Below are 20,982 nucleotides of genomic sequence, written 5' to 3'. Positions count from 1 at the left end.
GGGTACGCGGAGAAGGGGCCGCCGGATAGGACAGACCCTGGCTCGAATCCTAGTACGGCTCCCTGTTAGCCTTGTGAGTTTAAGTTGATTGCTTCTCTACTGGAAGCCTCAGTTTCTTCATCTGTAGAAGGGGCAGTGATTGTTCCTTCCTTACCTGGGAGGTATGAGGATTGAATGAGACCTCCTTCAGAAAGCACTGAGCACCATATTTTATTTTATTTGTTATTATTATTTTATTAATTTATTATAATTTATTTTATTATAATTATATTATTTATTTTTATTATATTGTTATTATTATTATTAAATTAACCTCTGTTAGTGAAAAACATTCTCCCCCTCCCTACACCCTCCTTGCTTTTCTGTGGGCCACAGACCTGGTCACAGACCTGGTCACAGACGCATTTGAAATGCCCCTGCTGGGCCTCACTTGGTTAACAAGAACCGCGGGGTCCCACACATGAAAACACCCACAGCCTTGGCCGCCAATGTCCTACCACCCTCCCTCCCACCTTCTCTGATGTGGCAGGAACAGAGATGTAATTGAGAGCCTTGGATCCTGACATGAGGCAAGATACACTCTGAGATGACTCACTGTTCCCTCAGAAGGACGAGCCGGGCCATCCGAAAGGAGGTCTGCACCCAGAACTGGGCACCCACGAGGTCTCCTTGAAGGGTCTGCGGAGGAATCTGTGTCCCAGCGGCCTTGCAGCTGCATTACTGGTCAGTGTGGGCATGTGTGCGCGTATGTGTGTGTGTTTGCATGCACACATTCAGGTTTCCGTGGTAACCTATCAGGAGCCCCTCTAGACGTACGGGTACCAGCAGCAGGTTGGTGCGTGGGGATCCTACAGGCTTTGAAGTGGGCAGGGCCCGGTACATAGGCCGGCTCTGCATCTTCCAGACTGTGTAAGCAGGGAGAGATAGCTCTAGAACCCCAAACCTTGGGGTCCTCATCTGATCCAGGGGAGAGGAAAACCTATTTTACATGGCATTTGCTAATTAAATCAAAGCATGGATTAAAAAAGAAAATGCCTGGCCAAAGGTCTTGACACGTAGCGGGCGCTTGGGTAGAGGCATCTGTCATTTTTGTGCATGTTGGTCCAACGGAGGACGTGTCCACAGGCAGGGTTTAGCTTATCCAGTGATTATGCCATGCATCTCTCACTAAGTGATCCTGGATCAATGGCTACCTCTTTGTCTCTCTTTTCTGTTTTTAAAAGGAATTTAAGAAAACATAATTGGTGAGTCTTCTCAGCTTGACATTGGTGGGGATAGAAGCAGATTTAGGCAAATGCATCATAAAACTCTTTATGATGGGATAGGGAATGGTGGGCGGCGGGGGACAGGTGCCTCTCCTTGGGAGTAGCCACTGGGGGCAGGGGCTGGGGGGAGACTGTCATTCCATATTCTCATATTGGTCCAAATTTATTTTTATAGAAAGAATTTTTTCTTGTTTTGAGCTCCAGAGCCACCTGTCTCTGAGTTCAGCAAATATTTGCTGATACCCACGAAAATACTAAGAGCTATCATTTATCAAGCACTGAGAGCACTTTCCATACTTAATGTCGAACCCTCAGCTCCCTTGGGAAAAGCTACCTCATTTTACAAATGAGCAAACCAAGCTGGGAGAAGTTCAGTCATTTGCTCCAGTACTTCCACTGGCAAAAGTGAGAAAAAGCAGACAGTTTATGTGGGAGAAGTAAAGAGGATATGAAAAAGACCCCAAACAGCCTCTACCCTCAAGGACCCGACAATGGACATGGCAGGTTGACTGCTTCTGAGACACATGCTCTGGTGGTGCTTCTTTGCAGAGTGCAGCTGTGGCAGCAGAGGACTGACGGCTAATTCTGGTTAGGGCAGCGGGGAGCCTTCCCAGGGGTGGCTGGGCCCAATCCTGAAGGATGTGTTCATTTTGGAGGGGGAGCCGGCAGGGGAACATGGCCAGTGGGCCTATTCAGGGAGGTCAGGAAGGAAGAAAGGTTGACTGGTATGAGGTCAGGCAGAGCCACACACGGCTCCTTGGGAATCCTGAGGATCTGGGCTTCGGGAGGAAGGGACAGACAAGAGCTATGGGTTTTTAAGCAGGGCCCCGTGGCTTAAAGGAGAGCAGAGAAAGTGAAGGCAAAGAGGGCCATTCTGAGGCCAAGGCCCCCATGGGGTGGGGCAGGCCACAGCAACCAGATCCCCCAGCCTGGGTGCAGATGACCTGCCCCCAGTGAAGGTGCCCTGACCCATTTCCATCAGGAGCTGGGGGATGGAGGGCTGTGGCCCGAGGTGGGACATCTCGGGAGACCCCCGCGGTGGGGAACTGGGGAAGCCAGAGCCTGGGCAGCCCGGCCACTGGCAGCAAAGACCGGGAATGACGGGGTGGGGAGAGAGGGGGCGGAGTGGTCTGTTGTCACAGCAGTTTGGCAGAGGTTCACGTGAGGAGCAGAGGGGCTGGAAAGAGAGGCTGGAAACAGTGAAGGGTTTTCGCTACCAGCTGTTCAAATGTGGGCACTGGAAGGTGACTGTTTTTTTGAGCCCGAGAATGCTGTGATCAAACCTACAGTCTCTCTCTGTCTCTGTCTCACTAGAATGTGAGCTTCTGGAGCCAAGGAGTCTGTCTTGCATTTCACTAGTATGTTCCCAGCATCAGTCACTTAGTAGGTGCTCAATTAGTATTTGGTTAGTTAGAACCATGATCTTCCAGTGTTTATGGGCATATACAGATGTGGTAAACCTTTTAAAACTTTGATGAAAAGAACACACAGTAATGGCCAAGGTAGTGGTTACTTTGGGGGAGGGAGGAAATGAGGTAGAAGTGGAGTAGAAAAAGGATTTCAACTGAGTCTTGCTTTTCTTCCTTAATAAAGAAGAACTGAAGGGGCGCCTGGGTGGCTCAGTCGTTAAGCGTCTGCCTTCGGCTCAGGTCATGATCCCGGGGTCCTGGGATCGAGCCCCGCATCGGGCTCCCTGCTCAGGGGGTCAGCCTGCTTCTCCCTCTCTCTCTCCCCCTCCCCCTGCTTGTGCACGCTCTCTCTCTCTCTCAAATATATAAAATCTTTTCAAAAAAAATAAAAAAAATTTGTGTACAAATATTGTGTTAGGTGTCCAGAACATCTCTTCTCCGGAAGATGGAGCGACCACCATGAAGCCTATGCCTTCTTAGCATTACGAATAGGCCTGGATAATTCTTTTCTTGGTGGCGATCTTTCACAGGCCTGTAAACTGTAGTAAAAGTACTGCTCTGAAGTAGAGAAACCTCATTGGCGTCCCTCCTCTTCTGGATGCCTGTCGTTCAGAGCAAATGTGGATGCTACCACACGCTCAGAATATACTTCTTGGGGGAGGATCTTGACACTTGTTCCTGGTGGCGTGACTTCATATTAACCGGGAACCTCCTGGCTCACTCCTCAAGTGTAAGATTGCAGGCTTGTGAATTTGGATTCCTGCCACCGTCAGGGAAAGAAGCTATACTGGGCACTCAGAGCATGTGTTTGGGTCCAAGCTCTATGTGTTCCTTGCTGTGTGACTTTTGTCCCTTCACTCAGCCACTCTGAGCCTCAGTTTGCTCAGCAGTAACATGTGATGACTGAGAAGATTAACGGGTGAGCTGATACGGGGTGTGAAGGTGCCTATGACAGAGCCTGGTGCCTGGCAGACGCTCAGCATGCAGCGTCTGTCTTCCCACTGAGGGCTTTGTGCAGCCTGGCCTTTGTTCTCTGTCCTGCCATCCCAAACCATGTCCATCCCTCAAGGCCCATGCAAATTTAGCTTTTCCTTGAAGCCATTCTTCACAGCCCAGGGATGGCTTATGTCACTGACTGCTTAATAACATAGTTAAATTTTCCATCTGCTTGCTTATTTATTTATTTACGTTTGCCTCCTTGGATTGTAAAGCTTCTGAAAGCAGAAGCATCATTTCAGGCATCCTTGTGAGATGCTGACAGTCCCACCAGCACAGGAGATGGATGTCCTGGGTTAAATTCAAACTTGGGGCTCCATGAAGCATTAGGGACTTCAATTTCTTCAGTAAAACGACCATCATAGCCTCCCTCACACAGTTTCTAGAAGACCAATTTAGACATTCTGGGTGATACCTAGTTAGGAAAAATTTAATAAATGTTGTTGAGTTAATTTAAACTGCTGTGAACAAGGAAGTTCTTTACAAATGTCAGACATTATTCTTAATTCTCCGCAGTAGATAGTAAAAGGCTTTGTATTTACTTGCCGTGAAGAAAAGCCACCTGCTTGACTCTTCTCTAGTCATCCACGTAAAGACCAAAAGAGGCATCATACAGACATTGTAAAGCTCACTCTGGTGTTAAACGAAATTTCGTCTTTGTTCTTGCCAGGATCGAGATGACCACAGCCACCCCTTTGGGGGGTACTACCTTCTTCTCCTTGAACGTGACCACCAGAGAAGACTTCCTGTACAAGAGTAAGGCCAACTTGGGTTGGCGGCCAGGGGAGGGATGGTGGAACGAAGGCTGTGGTCAGCTCCTGGTGTAGAGGTCAAGAGCGTGGCTTCTGGAGATAAGACTGCCTGGGTCCCAGTTTCACTGCTACCATATGCCCACTGTGACCCTGAGCACATGACCTCACTACTTTGTGTCTGTTTCCTCATCTGTAAGCTGGGGATGTGAATGAAACTACCATTAACATCACACACTTTAATGGTGTGAGGACTAAACCAGATGATCCATGTAAGGAGCTTAGAATAGCCTCGATGCACACAAACTACCTAATGAGTATTATTATGATCATTACTGGTATAACTGCTATTACCATCAGGGAGTTTTGGGGTCTAGAGGGCAACGGACAGTTGAATCTCCTGTAAGATGTCCCTAAATGAAGCACCTTAAAATGTAACTACTTTCATATGATTCATACTATTTTTGCAAGGCAAAAACATCCCATCAATTCACAAAGGAGTAAATGAGTGTAGGTGGGAGTAGTCCTGGGGAGACGTTTGCCAGGAGCAAGGGGTCCCCGGAAGGAAAAACTTAACAACCACTCTTCAGAAAACCAATTAATCATGTTAGGGGAAGTTGGGCCCATTTCTGTCATTTTTGTTGGTCTGGCACATACCCGTGCACGTGGAACAGGCCTCCCGACATGGAGTGTTTCCCCAGTGATAACAGCTCCAGACCGTGGTCCTGGCAGGAAGCCGACTACTGGCAGGACGTGTGTCTTCATGGAGACCTAGAGAGGATCACTCTTGGGACAGGGTCCCGTGTGTCAGCCTGCTCCTTGCCAGGTTGGGGAGACCTCCAGAGGCCTGCTGATGTAGCTCAGAACAGTTCTGAAGGGAAATGCAGGGTAGATCGAATCTCCGTCAGCAGGATGGGAGTAATTCTACTTTTACTTAACTAAAAGTAGTGGTTCTCAACCAGACGATTCTGCCCCCTAGAGAAGATTGCCAGATTTTGAAAATAAAATACAGAACACCCGGTTAAATTTGAATTTAAGGGAAGTAGCGTTTGTTTAGTATAAGGACGTGCCATGCAATAGTTGAGACATCCCAAAAATTATTCATTATTTTTCAGAAATTCTGATTTAAATAGGTATCCGGTACCTTATCTGGCCACTTGACTGTCAGGGGACATTTGACAGCGTTTGGACACTATTGCTTGTCATACCTGGTGGGGAGGAAGAAGCAGTATTGATGATACCTAGTGAGTGGAGGCCAGAGATGCTACTAAATATTGTACAGGGCACAGGAGACTCCCCACAGCAAAGGGTTGTCCAGACAAGGTTAAAAAACCATGGATTAAAGCATCATCACAGGACTCCCTAGGACGGAGACAAAAAACAAGTTATTCCATAATGGATTCCCACCCCACCCCCTTTTCCTTTCCTTCCAGGCTTTCTTCCTGTGAATATTTGGACATAGTTTTGTTCTCGTTTTTATTTAGTAAACCTTTTTGTAAGAGCATTACATACATTCAAAAAAATGCACAAATCGTAGTGCACAGCTGGATGAATTTTCACAAAATGAACATACTTGGGTCACCAGCCCGCAGATCAAGAAGCAGACCACCTCTAGGGTCCCAGACGTCCCAGCGCCCCTTGCCACACTGTCCCCCACCTGGCCAAGGGAATCGCTGTTCTGACTTCTCCTATCAGACCCTTGCCACACTGTCCCCCACCTGGCCAAGGGAATCGCTGTTCTGACTTCTCCTATCAGACCCTTGCCACACTGTCCCCCACCTGGCCAAGGGAATCGCTGTTCTGACTTCTCCTATCAGACCCTTGCCACACTGTCCCCCACCTGGCCAAGGGAATCGCTGCTCTGACTTCTCCTATCAGACCCTTGCCACACTGTCCCCCACCTGGCCAAGGGAATCGCTGCTCTGACTTCTCCTATCAGACCCTTGCCACACTGTCCCCCACCTGGCCAAGGGAATCGCTGCTCTGACTTCTCCTATCAGACCCTTGCCACACTGTCCCCCACCTGGCCAAGGGAATCGCTGCTCTGACTTCTCCTATCAGACCCTTGCCACACTGTCCCCCACCTGGCCAAGGGAATCGCTGTTCTGACTTCTCCTATCAGACCCTTGCCACACTGTCCCCCACCTGGCCAAGGGAATCGCTGCTCTGACTTCTCCTATCAGACCCTTGCCACACTGTCCCCCACCTGGCCAAGGGAATCGCTGCTCTGACTTCTCCTATCACACCCTTGCCACACTGTCCCCCACCTGGCCAAGGGAATCACTGCTCTGACTTCTCCTATCAGACCCTTGCCACACTGTCCCCCACCTGGCCAAGGGAATCACTGCTCTGACTTCTCCTATCAGACATTAGTTCTACCTGGTTCTGAGCTTTATAGAAATGGAACCATACCGTACATACCCTTTTATATCTGGCTTCTTTTACTTAACATTATGTTTGTATGCACATACTTTAATGGTTGCAACATAATGTGTATATGTGGGTGTGTACATAATATCATATTCTCTTTTCCACAAATCATTCCAACTATAGGGTAACATTTCATGAGGTAGGCATGCCATACCTTATTGATCCATTCCCGTGTTTAGAATATAAATAACATTGTAACTAACATCTTCATTCATACAGCGTTTTCTGTATTTAGGATTATTCCCTAAGATAAACACCCCAGAATCAAATAGATTGGCTTAAAGTATGACACCCCCCCCCGGCATATGGTTTTTTTGTATTTTCAATTTCAATTCCCACAAGGACGTTGATTTTGAAGGTGGAATTAGAGGTGGCCAAGGAGATCGAGTGCTGATATTGAAATTAGAACCTGAGATATTAAGCCACAAAGACATTCATTATAGCCTTGTTTTTCATAGTATAAAATTGAAAACAACATAAATATCCTCAACATGGAATTGGTAAACAAATTATGTCACATCCAAACAATGGGGGACTACATAGCCATCAAAGTCATGAAAAACAATGTAATTACATGGAAAGATGATTGGGATATGGTTGTAAAACTGTATGGAACATGGTTCCATTTTTATCAAATACGTATTTTACACTTTTATGACTATTTCCTTAAGGTGGATTTTCAGACATAGGATTAATAAATTACTCAAAAATGTTGAGTAGATAGGTATTTAAAACGCATACGTGCGTATACATGATGACATTGGTGAAAGTATGTATGTGTAGATGATCAGTGGTTCCTGGGGCAATGAGTTCCTTTTTTTTTTTTTTTTTTTGCTCGTATTTGTATTTTCAAAATTAGCTACAAAATTACATGTTACTTTGTATCATCACAAAGAGGCAAGGGCCTTTTGCTTGCCTGTTTCACAAAGGAAGTTGGGCGCTGTGTTAGGACTGATTAACAACAGGATGGCCTGAGACAGGATTTGGGCAGGTGATGTGCTGAGGACACCACCCTCCAAGCCCCGCTGTGGGGAGGGGTGCCCCGCCATTCTGGATATGTCTCTGTCCTGGGGTCAGTAGGCAGGGTGCCAGGACAGCACGTCCTCTCCGCACCCGATCCAGTGAGGATGGGAAGTGCCGGGTGGAGGTCCCCCTCCCAGTCTCTGGATGCTTCCCTTCATTTCAGTTTACACGTTTGCCATTCCCACGCCTCTCCTCGTAGGTTCTGGAGCCATTGTTGCGGCCATTGTGGTAGTTGTCATCATCATCTTCACCGTGGTTCTGATCCTGCTGAAGATGTACAACAGGTATGGGATGCCCTGGGCTCTGAGGCTCTTGTCCCTTCGTTGATATCTGAATGAATGCCAACTAACTCTTGTGGGTGCCAGCCACGTGCCCCACAGGACCCATGAGGCCGTCGTCCAACGCTCGAACCCTTTGTGGGTCCTTTTTTGACATCTGTTCTCCTGTAGGAACTTCATGGTAACCAAATATTTTTGTACCTGCAGAGGTAGTTGTTAAATATAATAATCATCATGACAATGCTAATGGCCTTGAGCACTGCGGTAAGGTAACATACAGTCATAAAGGAATATGTTCCAATCCTTTAATCTCAGGGAGTCTGCTAGGTTGTGTCGAGCAGACCACATGAGTATTTGGGGTGACAAATACTGGAATGCCTGTACCCCCAGCTCCACTTTCCGGGACCAAATAGGAGGAAATAATATCATGTGATTGCATAAAGAATAAATGTTGTGTTACCACCTCTAAGTCACAACTGTACTAGAAAGTTATTCTTCCCAGGCAAGAAATCAAAATAGACTATAAACACAACCACATCATAGAAGACTTGGAAGCCATTAAAAAAAAAAGATATTATAGAAGTGTGTTTATTGATGAGGAAAGCTGTTTACAATGTATCGGCAAAGTTTACAAAGAGGATATGTACCTTATAATTATACACGTGGTTACACACACACACAACCAAGGAAGATTCAAATGCTACATGGCAAGGTGTTAACAACCAGTGTGTCTGCATGATGGAATTGCTAGTTGCTTGGTTGGTTTTTACAGGCGGACCCCTGTATGTCTTTATTTTGAGGAGGTGCAAACACGCATTGTTTTTATAATAATGTTAATGTTACTTATAAAACATGTATGTTTCATATTATATATGTATCTAAAATGTATATATAACGTACACATATATTATATACATATATTGATCTCTTACTATGTGCCAGGCATCAATTTAAGCTCCTTGTATGTGTTAACTCATTTAATCCTCGCTACAACCCCACCAGGTGGGTAATTCTATATCCCCCAATTTTGTAGGAGTGAAACACGCACTGGGAAATAAACCAACAAGCCCAAGTTTACTCAGCCTCGGTGGCAGAGCTGGGATTTAAACCCAGTACATGTGGTTTCAAAGAAAATACTCCCACCACTATGTGTAATAATAATAACAACACTTAATAAGTTATTTTTACAATTTTGAGGGTATTACCATTTGGATCCGTCCCAGACCAGGAAGTGGCGTCCAACCATAGTGTCTGCCCTTCATTCCTGTCCATCATTGCCAGCGCTCTGAGCCCCTTTCCTAGGTTGTAATTTGGATGGAGACTACCCACCCCACCCTGTTTACAATGATGCCTGGGCTGCAACTGAGAGACCAGAGCTCGGTGTTTTGTCTCTCAAAGGGAGGCAAGTTATTTAACCTCTCTGTGCCTCCATTTTGTCATCTTTAAAATGGAAGGCTCTCCAAGTGGGACAACTGAGTGATGGTTGCATGGAGAATACCCTTGTTTTGAGGAGTATTTAGGGGTGAAGTGGCATGACATCTGCAACTGACTCAGATAGTTCAGGATTTAAAAAAACACTCTGTGTATATGTATGTGCGTAGATGTACACGTGTGTAAATGAAGAGAGAGAGAAAGAGGCAAATGTGGCAGACTGCTGGTAATCAGTGAATTGTTCCATGAGGGGTGCTCAGGTACTAATTTTACTATTTGTGCAACTTTTCTGAGCATTTGAAATTTAAAAATATATATATATATATTATGTTAGGTCAACAAGATGAAATTTCATGTAGTTGTTAAAATTAATGATTGTTATAGTCATTGAATTTTCTGGCATATGAAATGAAAGATTGGATATACATTTTAAGTCCATTCTCTTCTCAACTATGCAAAAAGTTCTTAAATATTTCTAGCAATCAACTTGGCAAATATAATGAAACTGCAAAATTTAATTCACACTACAACTTTGAACAGAAAAAAAAATCATAGTATCTTCATTTTGTCTTTAATATAATCACCTGACACTTTACTCATTCATTAACAGGAAAAATAAAATAAAATTAAATATCTAACCTAAGTTACACAAAAAAATGGAAGGGTCAGGCTAGCTGATGTCTAAGATTCCTTCCAGTTGTAAAATTCTGTGGGTGGCAATCAAGCAACGTTATTTAATGATGATCTACGTTAATCTCCTTGCCAGAGCCAAAAACATAAGGTATAGAAGGTGGAAGACTCAAGCATGCATGCGTATCTCATTCCAGGAAAATGAGGACCAGGAGGGAACTGGAGCCCAAGGGGCCCAAGCCAGCCTCCCCTTCTACCTTGGGCCCGAACAGCAACAGCAATCAACACCCTGCAACCGTGACCTTCAGCCCCGTTGACGTCCATGTGGAGACTCGGTGACCTCCCCCCCCAACCTTGGTGCTATCTTGGCCACCGTCCAAAGAGCCTTCTCCAGTCAAGACCCAGAAGCGCATATCTCCTCTGGCAGCTTCACTACGAGTTCCTTCCGGTTGGGTCAACAAGGGGCATCTCATGCAAGTCTGGATGCTTCAGGCAACCCCCAACCCTGCCCTGCCCTGCCCCACCCTAGCTGTGTCCATGTCCCTGCTGCCACCCTTCCAAAAAGCTGTGGGACATTGTTTGTGCTCTGATGAGGTAGAGCTATGCCAGCAATCCACTGAAGTGGGTGTGGCTCTCTCCCCCAAACACAATTGCTAGGCAGACAACCCAGGAGTCTTCTGGTCAGGAGTCAGGGGTCAGAGCATGCTCCCGAGAGTATCACCACTGAGGTCCTATAGGAATCAGTGCTATAGCCACAGTTTTGCAGAGCAAAATATTCAATGCCGTTCATCAAGCACAGGGGAACTAACTTGGGCTAACTAACCAAAAAACCAACCTGTTAATTTATAACTTGTTCCTGTACTAGATGACCACTAGCTAGCTCATGACAACCGGTCAGCAGATTTCTCCGTCTTTAAGAAAGGTAATGGGAAAGACAATTCTTCTCGAAAGGTTTCTACTTCATTAGCAAAGAGTCAGAGGAGAAGGAATAGGGTGACCTTGAGGAATGATGGCCTCTATGGCAAAAGCTTATTGCGGTGTCCTCGGGCCTTGAACGAGCCAGGAGCGGGTCAGATGTGACCAGGTCAAGGTGTGACCTGGTCAGAGCCTGTCCTCTCCCTTTGGGGCTGGATTAAGCCTAACTCAGTCTCATTTCTTAGCTTCCCTCTGTTTGGATTCTGAGCAATCCCCTCTCTCCAGGTCACACCTTCCCTCCAAGGACCAGTATTAGAGACTGATAAGATTACAACCCTGTTTGTGTTACCTGTGTCCTTCCCGGTGACCTTGCAGAGATTCAGGGCACATTTAAAGCACCAGGTTTGCAAACCATTTCTCTGTACGGAGCTGATCTCTTTATCTCCTTAGCCCGGAGAACAATCTATTGAGAGAGAAAAGCATTTTGAAATTAAGAAGGCTTGCCTTCCAAGCCCTACCTCCTGGTCGTGTGGCCTTGGAAGAGTCACGTGAGCACTCCATATTGGGTTTGCTAACCATAAGACTCTCAGACTTACTTTAATTAGTCAAGGACTTGGTAGGTAGAGGAGCTCGGGTGGTACCTGGCACTCAGCAAATGCTTAATAAATGAGAGCCAGCATTATTGTTACAGTATTTCTTCAATTGCAAGACGTATTTGTTCACATGTTAATGATTCTGAAATCAGAATTTGTCTTAAAATTTTTTTTCTCTCGGGGGCGCCTGGGTGGCTCAGGTCATGATCCCAGGGTGCTGGGATTGAGCCCCATGTCCGGCTCCCTGCTCAGCAGAGAGCCTGCTTCTCCCTCTCCCTCTGCCTGCCACTCTGCCTACTTGTGCTCTCTCTCTATCTCTCTCTGTCAAATAAATAAATAAAATCTTTAAAAAAATTTTTTTTTCTCTCTCCAAAAGCTGTTATGTACCTTACAATTGAAGGTATCTTGGAAACAAGGTAATAAATCTTTACTCTGTTGCAGAAAGTGACACACTCTGACCTTTAACCTCAAATTCTAGGGGTCCCTTCTTGGAGGCAGAAATCTCTTCTGAGGGGAAATTGAGGGTCAGGAAGATAAGAAGGCTGACCCAGGGTCACAGAGCCATGTCATCCCACTATAAAAATGCTCGCTTGGATATGTCTGGAAAAATACTGGCAAATTCTTCCTACCCAAACATCTTTTCTCCCTCCTGTGTTTAAATATCCACCATGTACCAGGTACTTGGCAAGATGCTTTCACATAAATAATCTCATCAGATATTTTTCCCAATAACCCTGGGAGGAATTACTTGTTCTGTTTGCAGGTGAGAATTGCAAATTCCAAGAGAAAGGTACATGTCCACAGTCACACAACCAGTTAAGTTGCAAAGATAAGACACAAACCCACATTTTTGACTCCAAAGTCCCACTCTCCATTGTACCACATTCTTCCCTAACATCTTGGCTCAAAGAACATGGATTCTTTTATGGGCCGAACAGCAGGAGGACAGGCTTGTCCATGTGTCTGAGCAGAGGTCAGGAGTCTGGCTTCCAAACCGACAGTAGGGGCAAAGCCACTTCGGTAGCCTCCTTTGGGCTCCCAGGATTGGAGCCAAAGGACCCCTTTCTGAGCCCATCAAAGCTCTAAGGATTCCTGTTTCATTTCCCATAACCCTTATGCCCAGGGAGCAAGGGATAGAATGCCATCCAACCAGGGAAAGCTATTTCCTGACGGACTCAAGCCCCAAATAGATATGTTTCCCAAAAGGGTTCTGCTTTAAAAAAAAAAAAAAAAAAAAAAAATTTTTGTTTTGTTTTGTTTTGTTTTGTTTGGAATGTTCCAGCCCTAAAACCAAACTCTTCTGCCCATACTGGAATCTTCCTGGAATTACTAGAGAAATTATCCCTTGTTATATGTGCTTTTGCTAAATGAAAGCTTGGAAGTGGAAGGGGGGAGAGGCAAAGAGGTAAGGGGAGGCCAAGAAGGGGGTTTTAGTGTTTTGTTTTTTAGCTAAAGAAGATAATAAGCATCCTTTAAGGGCTCCTATGTGCAAGTTGAGGTGCTACTAAACACATTGTCATGGTCCCCACTCTCAAGGAATCTGCCGCCGGTCTCCTGGGACAGGGGTCTTGCAACACAGTGGAGGATTTCATTTCTGACAGGAGCCTTTCCTCACTGAGCAGATGCCACCTTATTTGGCCACTGATTCAATAAAAGATATTAAACATCTAAAGAAAAATGTCTAAAAACAAAGAGACTTAAATCAAACATTCATTGAGTTGACTTCAGTTTTTTGTTTTTGTTTTTCTATATGAGAGAGAGAGAATGCGAGATAGAGAGCAGGAGAGGGAAGAGGGTCCGAAGGAGAAGCAGACCCCCCGCTGAGCAGGGAGCCCGATGCGGGACTCGATCCCTGGATTCCGGGATCACGACCTGAGTCGAAGGCAGTCGCTTAACCAACTGAGCCACCCAGGCGCCCAAACCGAGCTCCCTTGTGTAACCAGTATGAAGATGAAGAAAGAGCATTAGCAGCATCCTAGAAGCTCCTTTCCTCCCCCTTCCCTCCTCATGTCCCACAAAAGGTAACCAGCGTCCTGACTTCTACCTCCCTAGAACACTTTGATCTGGAAGTAGAATCGTAGTGTAAACTCTTCTGCTTCTGGCTTCTGTCGCACAGCATGGCGTTTGTAATATTTGTTCATATTGTCACATGTAGTTGAAGATCGTTCACGCTCATTGTGGTCATCTTCATCACGTGATGCATTTTGTTTATCCACTCTACTGTTTGATGCACGTAGAAGTTGTTCCCAGTTTGGGTCTGTAACAAGTAGGACCGCTAAGAACAGTTCGGTGCCTCGGTTGGTTGGGCGACTGCCTTCGGCTCGGGTCATGAATCTGGAGTCCCGGGATCGAGTCCCGCATCGGGCTCCCTGCTCAGCGGGGAGTCTGCTTCTCCCTCTGACCCTCCCCGCTGTCATGCTCTCTCTCTCTCTCAAATAAATAGATAAAAATCTTAAAAAAAAAAAAAAAACAGTTTGGTGGTCATGTACATATTTCTGTGGGGAATATTCCCAGTTGAGGAATATACAGAGTATATGGATATAGGCCTCCGTCAGCAGTGCCAAAGAGTTGCACCAGCTTACATCCCCCACCCCCCCAGTAGCGTAAGGGAGTTCATCTTGCTCCACATTTCTTCGCTAACACTAGGGTATTTTCAGAATCCTGCATTTCAGTCATTCTGATGTGCCCATAGTGATCTCTCATGATGGTTTTAATTGAATTCCCTGATGATTGGTGGAACTGGTCCCTTTCTCATATGTTTTTTGTTTTGTTTTTAACGATTTTATTTATTTGAGAAAGAGAACATGAGCGGGTGGGGGGGAGGGGCAGAGGGAGAGGGAGAAGCCGACTCCCCGCTGAGAAGGGAGCCCTACACGGGGCTCCATCCCAGGACCCTGAGATCATGACCTGATCCAAAGGCAGACACTTAACCGACTGAGCCACCCAGGCACCCCCCCCTTTTGTATGATTATTGGCCCTTTATTTTATCTTTTGTAAAGTTACTTTTCCATTTGTCCCTTTTTTTGGTTTTGGTTGTCTTCCTTTTTCATTATTGACTTGTAGGAGTTTTATATACATTCTGGATATGTCTTTTGTCTTTGTTATGCTGTGGCTTATCTTTATTTTAATAACAACTTTATTGAGATATAATTTACATGACATCAGGTTTACCCTTTAAAAATATACAAGTCAGTGGTTGTTAGTACAGGCATGGATCTGTGCCTCCATCACCACTAATCAAATTCCAGAACATTTTCATCACCCCCAAAAGAAGCTCCAGACCCATTAGCAGATACTTCCCATAGCCATCCCTCTCCCCAGACCCTGACAACCACTAATTTACATTTTGCTTATGGATTTTCCTATTCTGGACATTTCATATTAATGGAGTCAGACAATATGTGGCCTTTTATGACTAGTCCCTTTCACTTAGCGTAATGTTTTCAAGGTTCATCTATGTTGTAGCCTGAAATAGTACTCCCTTCCTTCTTGGGGATGAATATTATGCCATTATATGGCTATACCATGGTTTGTTTATCTAGCTGATGGACATTTGGATTGTTTCTACTTTTTTTTGCTATTATGAATGATACTGTGGTGAACATTCATGTACAAGTTTGGTGTAGGCATACGTTTCCGTTCTCTTGGGCATGTACCTTAGCAATGGAATCACTGCATTATATAACTCTGTGTAATCTGTTTTTTTTTTTAATTTATTTATTTGTCAGAGAGAGAGAGCACAAGCAGGGGAAGCTGCAGGCAGAGGGAGAAGTAGGCTCCCCACTGAGCAAGGAGCCCAATGTGGGACTTGATCCCAGGACCCCAGGATCATGACCTGAGCCAAAGGCAGCCACTTAACCCACTGAGCCACCCAGGCATCCCTAACTCTGTGTAATCTTTTGAGAAAATGCCAAACTGTTTTCTGAAGTGGCTGGACCATTTTACATTTCCACCAGCAATATACGAGGGTTCCAACAGCTCCACATCCTTGCTAACATTTTACTGTCCATCTTTTTTATCACAGCCATATTCATGGTTATATAATGGTATCTCATGATGATTTCAGTTTGAATTTGCCTAGCGACTAATGATGTTGACTATCTTTGCATATGCAGATTGGCCATTTTATATCACTTTTGAAGAAATGCCAATTCAAATCCTTTGCCTATTTTTAAATTGGGTTATTTGGGTTCTTTTAAACTGTTATTACTGTTGACTTGTAAGAATTCTTCATATATTCTGGTTACAAGTCCCTTATCAGATATATGATCTGCAAACGTTTTCTCCCATTCTGTGGTTTGCCTTTTTACTTTCATTCACTTTCACATTTGCAGCTCAAAGTTTTTCATTTTGATGAAATTCGGTTTATTTTTTTTGTTTTGTCACTTGTGCTTTTGGTATCATATTTAAGAAACCATTGCCTAATCCAAGATCATGAATATTTACTCATATGTTTTCTTGTAAGAGTTTTATAGTTTTAGCTCTTACGTTTACATATATGACCCAGTTTGAAGTAATTTTTGTACATGGTGTGCGATAGGGAACCAGTTTCATCTTTTGCATGTGGAGATCCTATTGTCCCAGCATCATTTGTTGGAAAGACTATTTTAACCCCATTGAATTGTCTTGGTACCCTTATCAAAAATTAATTGACCATAAATACAAGGATTTATTTCCAGACTCTGAATTCTAGTTCATTGATCTATATTTCTATTCTTATGCCACACTGTCTTGATATGTAGCGAGTTTTGGAATCTGGACATGTGAGTCCTCCAACTTTGTCCAGTCTTCTTTCTTTCTTCTTCTTCTTTTTTTTTTTTTCTCTTGCTCAAAATATTTTGGCTATTCTGGGTCCCTTACATCTCTACATGAATTTTAGTACAAGCTTGTCACTTTTTCAAAAATGGCAGCTGAGATTTTGATAGGGACTACATTGTACTTATAGATCATTTTGGGGAGTATTGCTATCTTAATAATATTAAGTCTTCTGATCCATGAACATGGAATGCCCTTCCATTTATTTTGGTCTTCCTTAATTTTTTTCAGTGAAATTTTGTAGTTTGCATTATTTAAGTCTTACACTTTTTAAAAAATTTATTCCTAAGTATTTTATTCTTTTTGATGCTATTATAAATAAAATTGTTTTCTTAATTTCCTTTTTAGGTTATAAATTCCTAGTGTGATTTTTGTGTGTTGACTGCATATCCTGCAACTTTGCTGGATTTATTAGCTCTGATAGTTTTTGTGTGAGATCTTTAGGGTTTCTACATATAAAATCATGTCATGTGACTAAGAGACCATTTCACCTCTTCCTTTACAATTTGGATGCTTTTTATCTCTTGTTCTTGCCTAACTGCTCTGGTTAGAACTTCCAGTACTATTTTGAATATAAATGTTAGGAGCAGACCTCTTTGTCTTCTTCCTGATCTCAGGGGAAAAATAACCAGCCTTTCACCACTAAGTATCATGTTAGCTGCGTCAATAGCTGGCCCTTGTTAGGTTGAGGAAATTTAGCTGTATTCCTAGTTTAAGTGTTCTTATCAAGAAAGGGAGTTGAATTTTGTCAAATGATTTTCTGCATCTATAAGATGATCATATTGTTTTTGTACTTTATTAATATGGTACATATACTACATTGATAGATTTTCATTTGTTAAACCAACCTCCCCTCCCATTGCTGGAATAAATTTCAGTCCTAGTATAAGATCCTTTTTATATGTTGCTAGATTTTTTTTTTGTAATATTTTATTGAGGATTTTTGCATCTATACTCTAAAAGATATTTGTCTATAATTTTCTTTTTTTAAAGATTTATTTATTATTTATTTTGAGAGAGTGAGAATGAGAGAGAGAGAGAGAGAGAGTGTACGTGAGGGGGGGAGGGTCGGAGGGAGAAGCAGACTCCCTGCTGAGCAGGGAGCCCGATGCGGGACTCGATCCCGGGACTCCAGGATCATGACCTGAGCCGAAGGCATTCGCTTAACCAACTGAGCCACCCAGGCGCCCTTGTCTATAATTTTCTTGTGACGTCTTTGTCTGTTTTGGTATCAGAGTAATACTGGCCTCATAGAATGAGTTGGCAAGTGTTTCCTCTTTTTTTTTTTTTTTTTTTTTGAAAGGGGTTGATGTTAATTCTTTAAACATTTGGTAGAGGCTGACTCCCTTAGAGGAAGACCCTGTGGCTGGGGCAGCCTCGATTGCCCGGCCGGGGATCCGAGCCAAACTGTCATTGTCAGAATGTCAGGCAAAGAACGAATTGAAATCTTTCCCTCGCGCATGGCACAGACCATCATGAAAGCTCGATTAAAAGGAGCACAGACGAGTCGAAACCTCCTGAAGAAAAAATCTGATGCCTTAACTCTTCGATTTCTACAGATCCTAAAGAAGATAATAGAGACTAAAATGTTGATGGGTGAAGTGATGAGAGAAGTTGCCTTTTCACTTGCTGAGGCCAAGTTCACAGCAGGGGATTTCAGCACAGTTATCCAAAATGTAAATAAAGCCCAAGTGAAGATCCAAGCTAAGAAACATAACATAGCAGGTGTTACCTTGCCAGTGTTTGAACATTATCATGAAGGAACTGACAGTTATGAACTGACTGGTTTAGCCCGAGGTGGGGAGCAGTTGGCGAAATTAAAGGGGAACTACGCCAGAGCAGTGGAGTTACTGGTGGAACTAGCTTCGCTTCAGACTTCCTTTGTTACTTTGGATGAAGCCATCAAGATAACCAACAGGCGTGTCAATGCCATTGAACACATCATCATTCCCCGGATTGAACGTACTCTTGCTTCTATCATCACAGAGCTGGATGAGAGAGAGCGAGAAGAGTTCTGTAGATTAAAGAAAATACAGAAGAAAAAGATTCTCGAGGAAAAATCTGAGAAGGACTTGGAGCAATGGAGGACAGTTGGTGAGGTGATGGAGCCTGCTAATCTTCTGGCTTAAGAGAAGGATGAGGATCTTCTGTTTGAATAATCTTTCCTGCTCTGGTTCTTTCATAAGCCCTAACATGGCACCATTTTAATTCACAGTGTGTAGGTTTGGTATGTGTGGCTATTTATTTTTTGGCCTAAGAATTTCACTGGTGGTAAAATTTCCCTGGATGTTGGTTATGGGACTACCTTTGCAAAATCCTAATTCAGCAACCATTTATCACATGAGATTTGTAGCCCCTGCCCAGGAACCTGTAGAATTTATTCAGCAGAAGCAGTACCCTGCTCCATGTACATCTGTTCAAGTGATCTGCTTACCAAGCATATTAGGAAATCCCCCTTAGGAAATGGCAGTGGCAGGGCGCCTGGGTGGCTCAGTTGGTTAAGCGACTGCCTTCGGCTCAGGTCATGATCCTGGAGTCCCGGGATCGAGTCCCGCATAGGGCTCCCTGCTCAGCAGGGAGTCTGCTTCTCCCTCTGACCCTCCCCCCTCTCATGTGCTCTGTCTCACTCTCTCTCTCAAATAAATAAATAAAATCTTTAAAAAAAAAAAAAAGGAAACAGCAGTGGCCTCAGGCCAGCTATGGCCATGGCCGCTTCTGTTCCCACCTGCTCCGACACTGACACCGTGGCACTGTTGTCTGGGATCTCTGCGGCCATCTTGTGGAACCCTGGTACTTCTCTCCAGCTTTATGAAACCTTCACTATTTGCCTTGCATGACAGGTCTCTGTCCGGTCTGTCATGGGAGTTCTGCCAATTTTCATGTGATTATGGTATAAACAGTAAAATGATTCAAAAATAAAAAAAATAAACATTTGGTAGAATTTACCAGTGAAAAAACCTTCTGATTATTTGGGTCTGGGCTTTTCTTTGTTGAAAGATTTTTTAAAATTACTATTACTAATTCAGTCACCTTACTTGTTGTAGATCTATCCAGATTTTATATTTCTTCTTCAGTCAGTTTTGGTAATTTGTGGCTTTTTAGGAATTTGTCCATTCCATATAGGTTAGCTAGTTTGTTGGCATACAATTTTTTGTAGTATTATAATTCTTTGTATTTCTGAAAGATCAATAATGATGTTTCCTCTTTCATTTCTGAGTTAGTAATTTGAGTATTTCTCTTTTTTCTTGATCAGTTCAGTTAAAGGTTTGTTAATTTTATTAATTGTTATAAAGAACCAACTTTTGGTTTCATTGATTTTCTCTATTATTTCTCTATTGTGTCTGCCTTTCTAAATCTCTTAATGGTGTGTTTTAATGAAAATAACTTTTTAACCTGAATGGCAATTTACCAATGTTCTCCTTTATAATTAGTGCTTTTTGTATCCTGTTTAAGAAATCTTTGCCTTGGGGCGCCTGGGTGGCTCAGTTGGTTAAGCGACTGCCTTCGGCTCAGGTCGTGATCCTGGTGTCCCGGGATCGAGTCCTGCATCGGGCTCCCTGCTCGGCGGGGAGTCTGCTTCTCCCTCTGACCCTCCCCCCTCTCATGCTCTCTCTCTCTCTCTCTATCTCATTCTCTCTCTCAAATAAATAAATAAAATCTTAAAAAAAAAGAGATCTTTGCCTACCTAAAGGTTTTGAAGATTTTTCTCCTATGTTTTCTTCCAAAAGTCTCATTATTTTACTTTTCATATTTAAATATACAATCCATCTGAAATTGATTTTGGTGTGTGTGCAAGGTGGGCTCAAGATTCCTTTCTTCCATACAGCCATCCTACTGGCCCGGAACCATTTTTTGAAAAGACCATTCTTTCCTGCAGTGTCAACTTTCTTATGAATCCAGTGACTAAATATGTGTGGTTCGGGTAGAAATTTTATAGACCAAGAATGGTGGCAAAAACAGGTCAGGTCGGGGACGGAAAAGCAAGAATAAAACTTGGGAGTCAAGGCAGACTGTTCAGTTCGCTCGCTCACATTCATGAGTGCATCCCAGGCCCTGGAGACACAGTATCCCACAGAGCGAGAGGGATATGGTCCCCGACCTCACAGAACTTATTGTGTAGCAGGGAAGACAAACAATTAAGCCAATGACTACAGTTTAGAGCAATTATATTTGTGATAGGAGGAACTGCAGGGTTTTATATAAGCCTCTTACTGGAGGGCCTTGTTCAGTCCAGAGGTTGGTAGGTAGGGGAAAAAAGCTCCCCAGAAGAAAGAACAAGTAAACTAAGAGTGAAAGATTGAATTGGAGTGAATCAGAGGAAGAGGAAGAGAATCGTCCAAGGCAGCAGTGGGGGAGATAGGGGGCAGGGGGAGGGAAGAGAAGAGAGGCTCTAGAATGAAGGATCTTTGAATGCTTTGTTATTGTAAAGGCAGTGGGGAGCCATTGAG

The 20,982-nt window shown here is 43.8% G+C and overlaps 1 protein-coding gene and 1 pseudogene across 2 annotated transcripts in view; both read left to right on the top strand.

The window, feature by feature from the left end:
- The window catches only part of NCMAP (non-compact myelin associated protein), a 41,224-nt gene extending 29,187 nt beyond the window's left edge, over positions 1-12,037 (top strand). For both annotated transcript variants that reach the window (XM_028113908.2, XM_028113909.2), the window contains exons 2-4: positions 4,341-4,426; positions 8,072-8,156; positions 10,409-12,037. In XM_028113908.2, the coding sequence (XP_027969709.1) occupies positions 4,348-4,426; positions 8,072-8,156; positions 10,409-10,550 (306 nt within the window). In that variant the 5' untranslated portion in view covers positions 4,341-4,347 and the 3' untranslated portion in view covers positions 10,551-12,037. The remainder of the gene's footprint in view (positions 1-4,340; positions 4,427-8,071; positions 8,157-10,408) is intronic.
- A 5,878-nt stretch (positions 12,038-17,915) lies between these two features.
- Positions 17,916-18,847, top strand: LOC114217164 (V-type proton ATPase subunit D pseudogene; annotated as a pseudogene).
- Positions 18,848-20,982: the final 2,135 nt, after the last annotated feature.

Source organism: Eumetopias jubatus, unplaced genomic scaffold (assembly GCF_037043125.1).
Source record: "Eumetopias jubatus isolate StellerSeaLion01/CBP00866 unplaced genomic scaffold, mEumJub1_p1.0 scaffold_4, whole genome shotgun sequence".
Taxonomy (NCBI): Eukaryota; Metazoa; Chordata; class Mammalia; order Carnivora; family Otariidae; genus Eumetopias; species Eumetopias jubatus.
The sequence above is the reverse complement of the archived record's forward strand: the minus strand, read 5'-3'. Positions and strand labels throughout refer to the sequence as shown.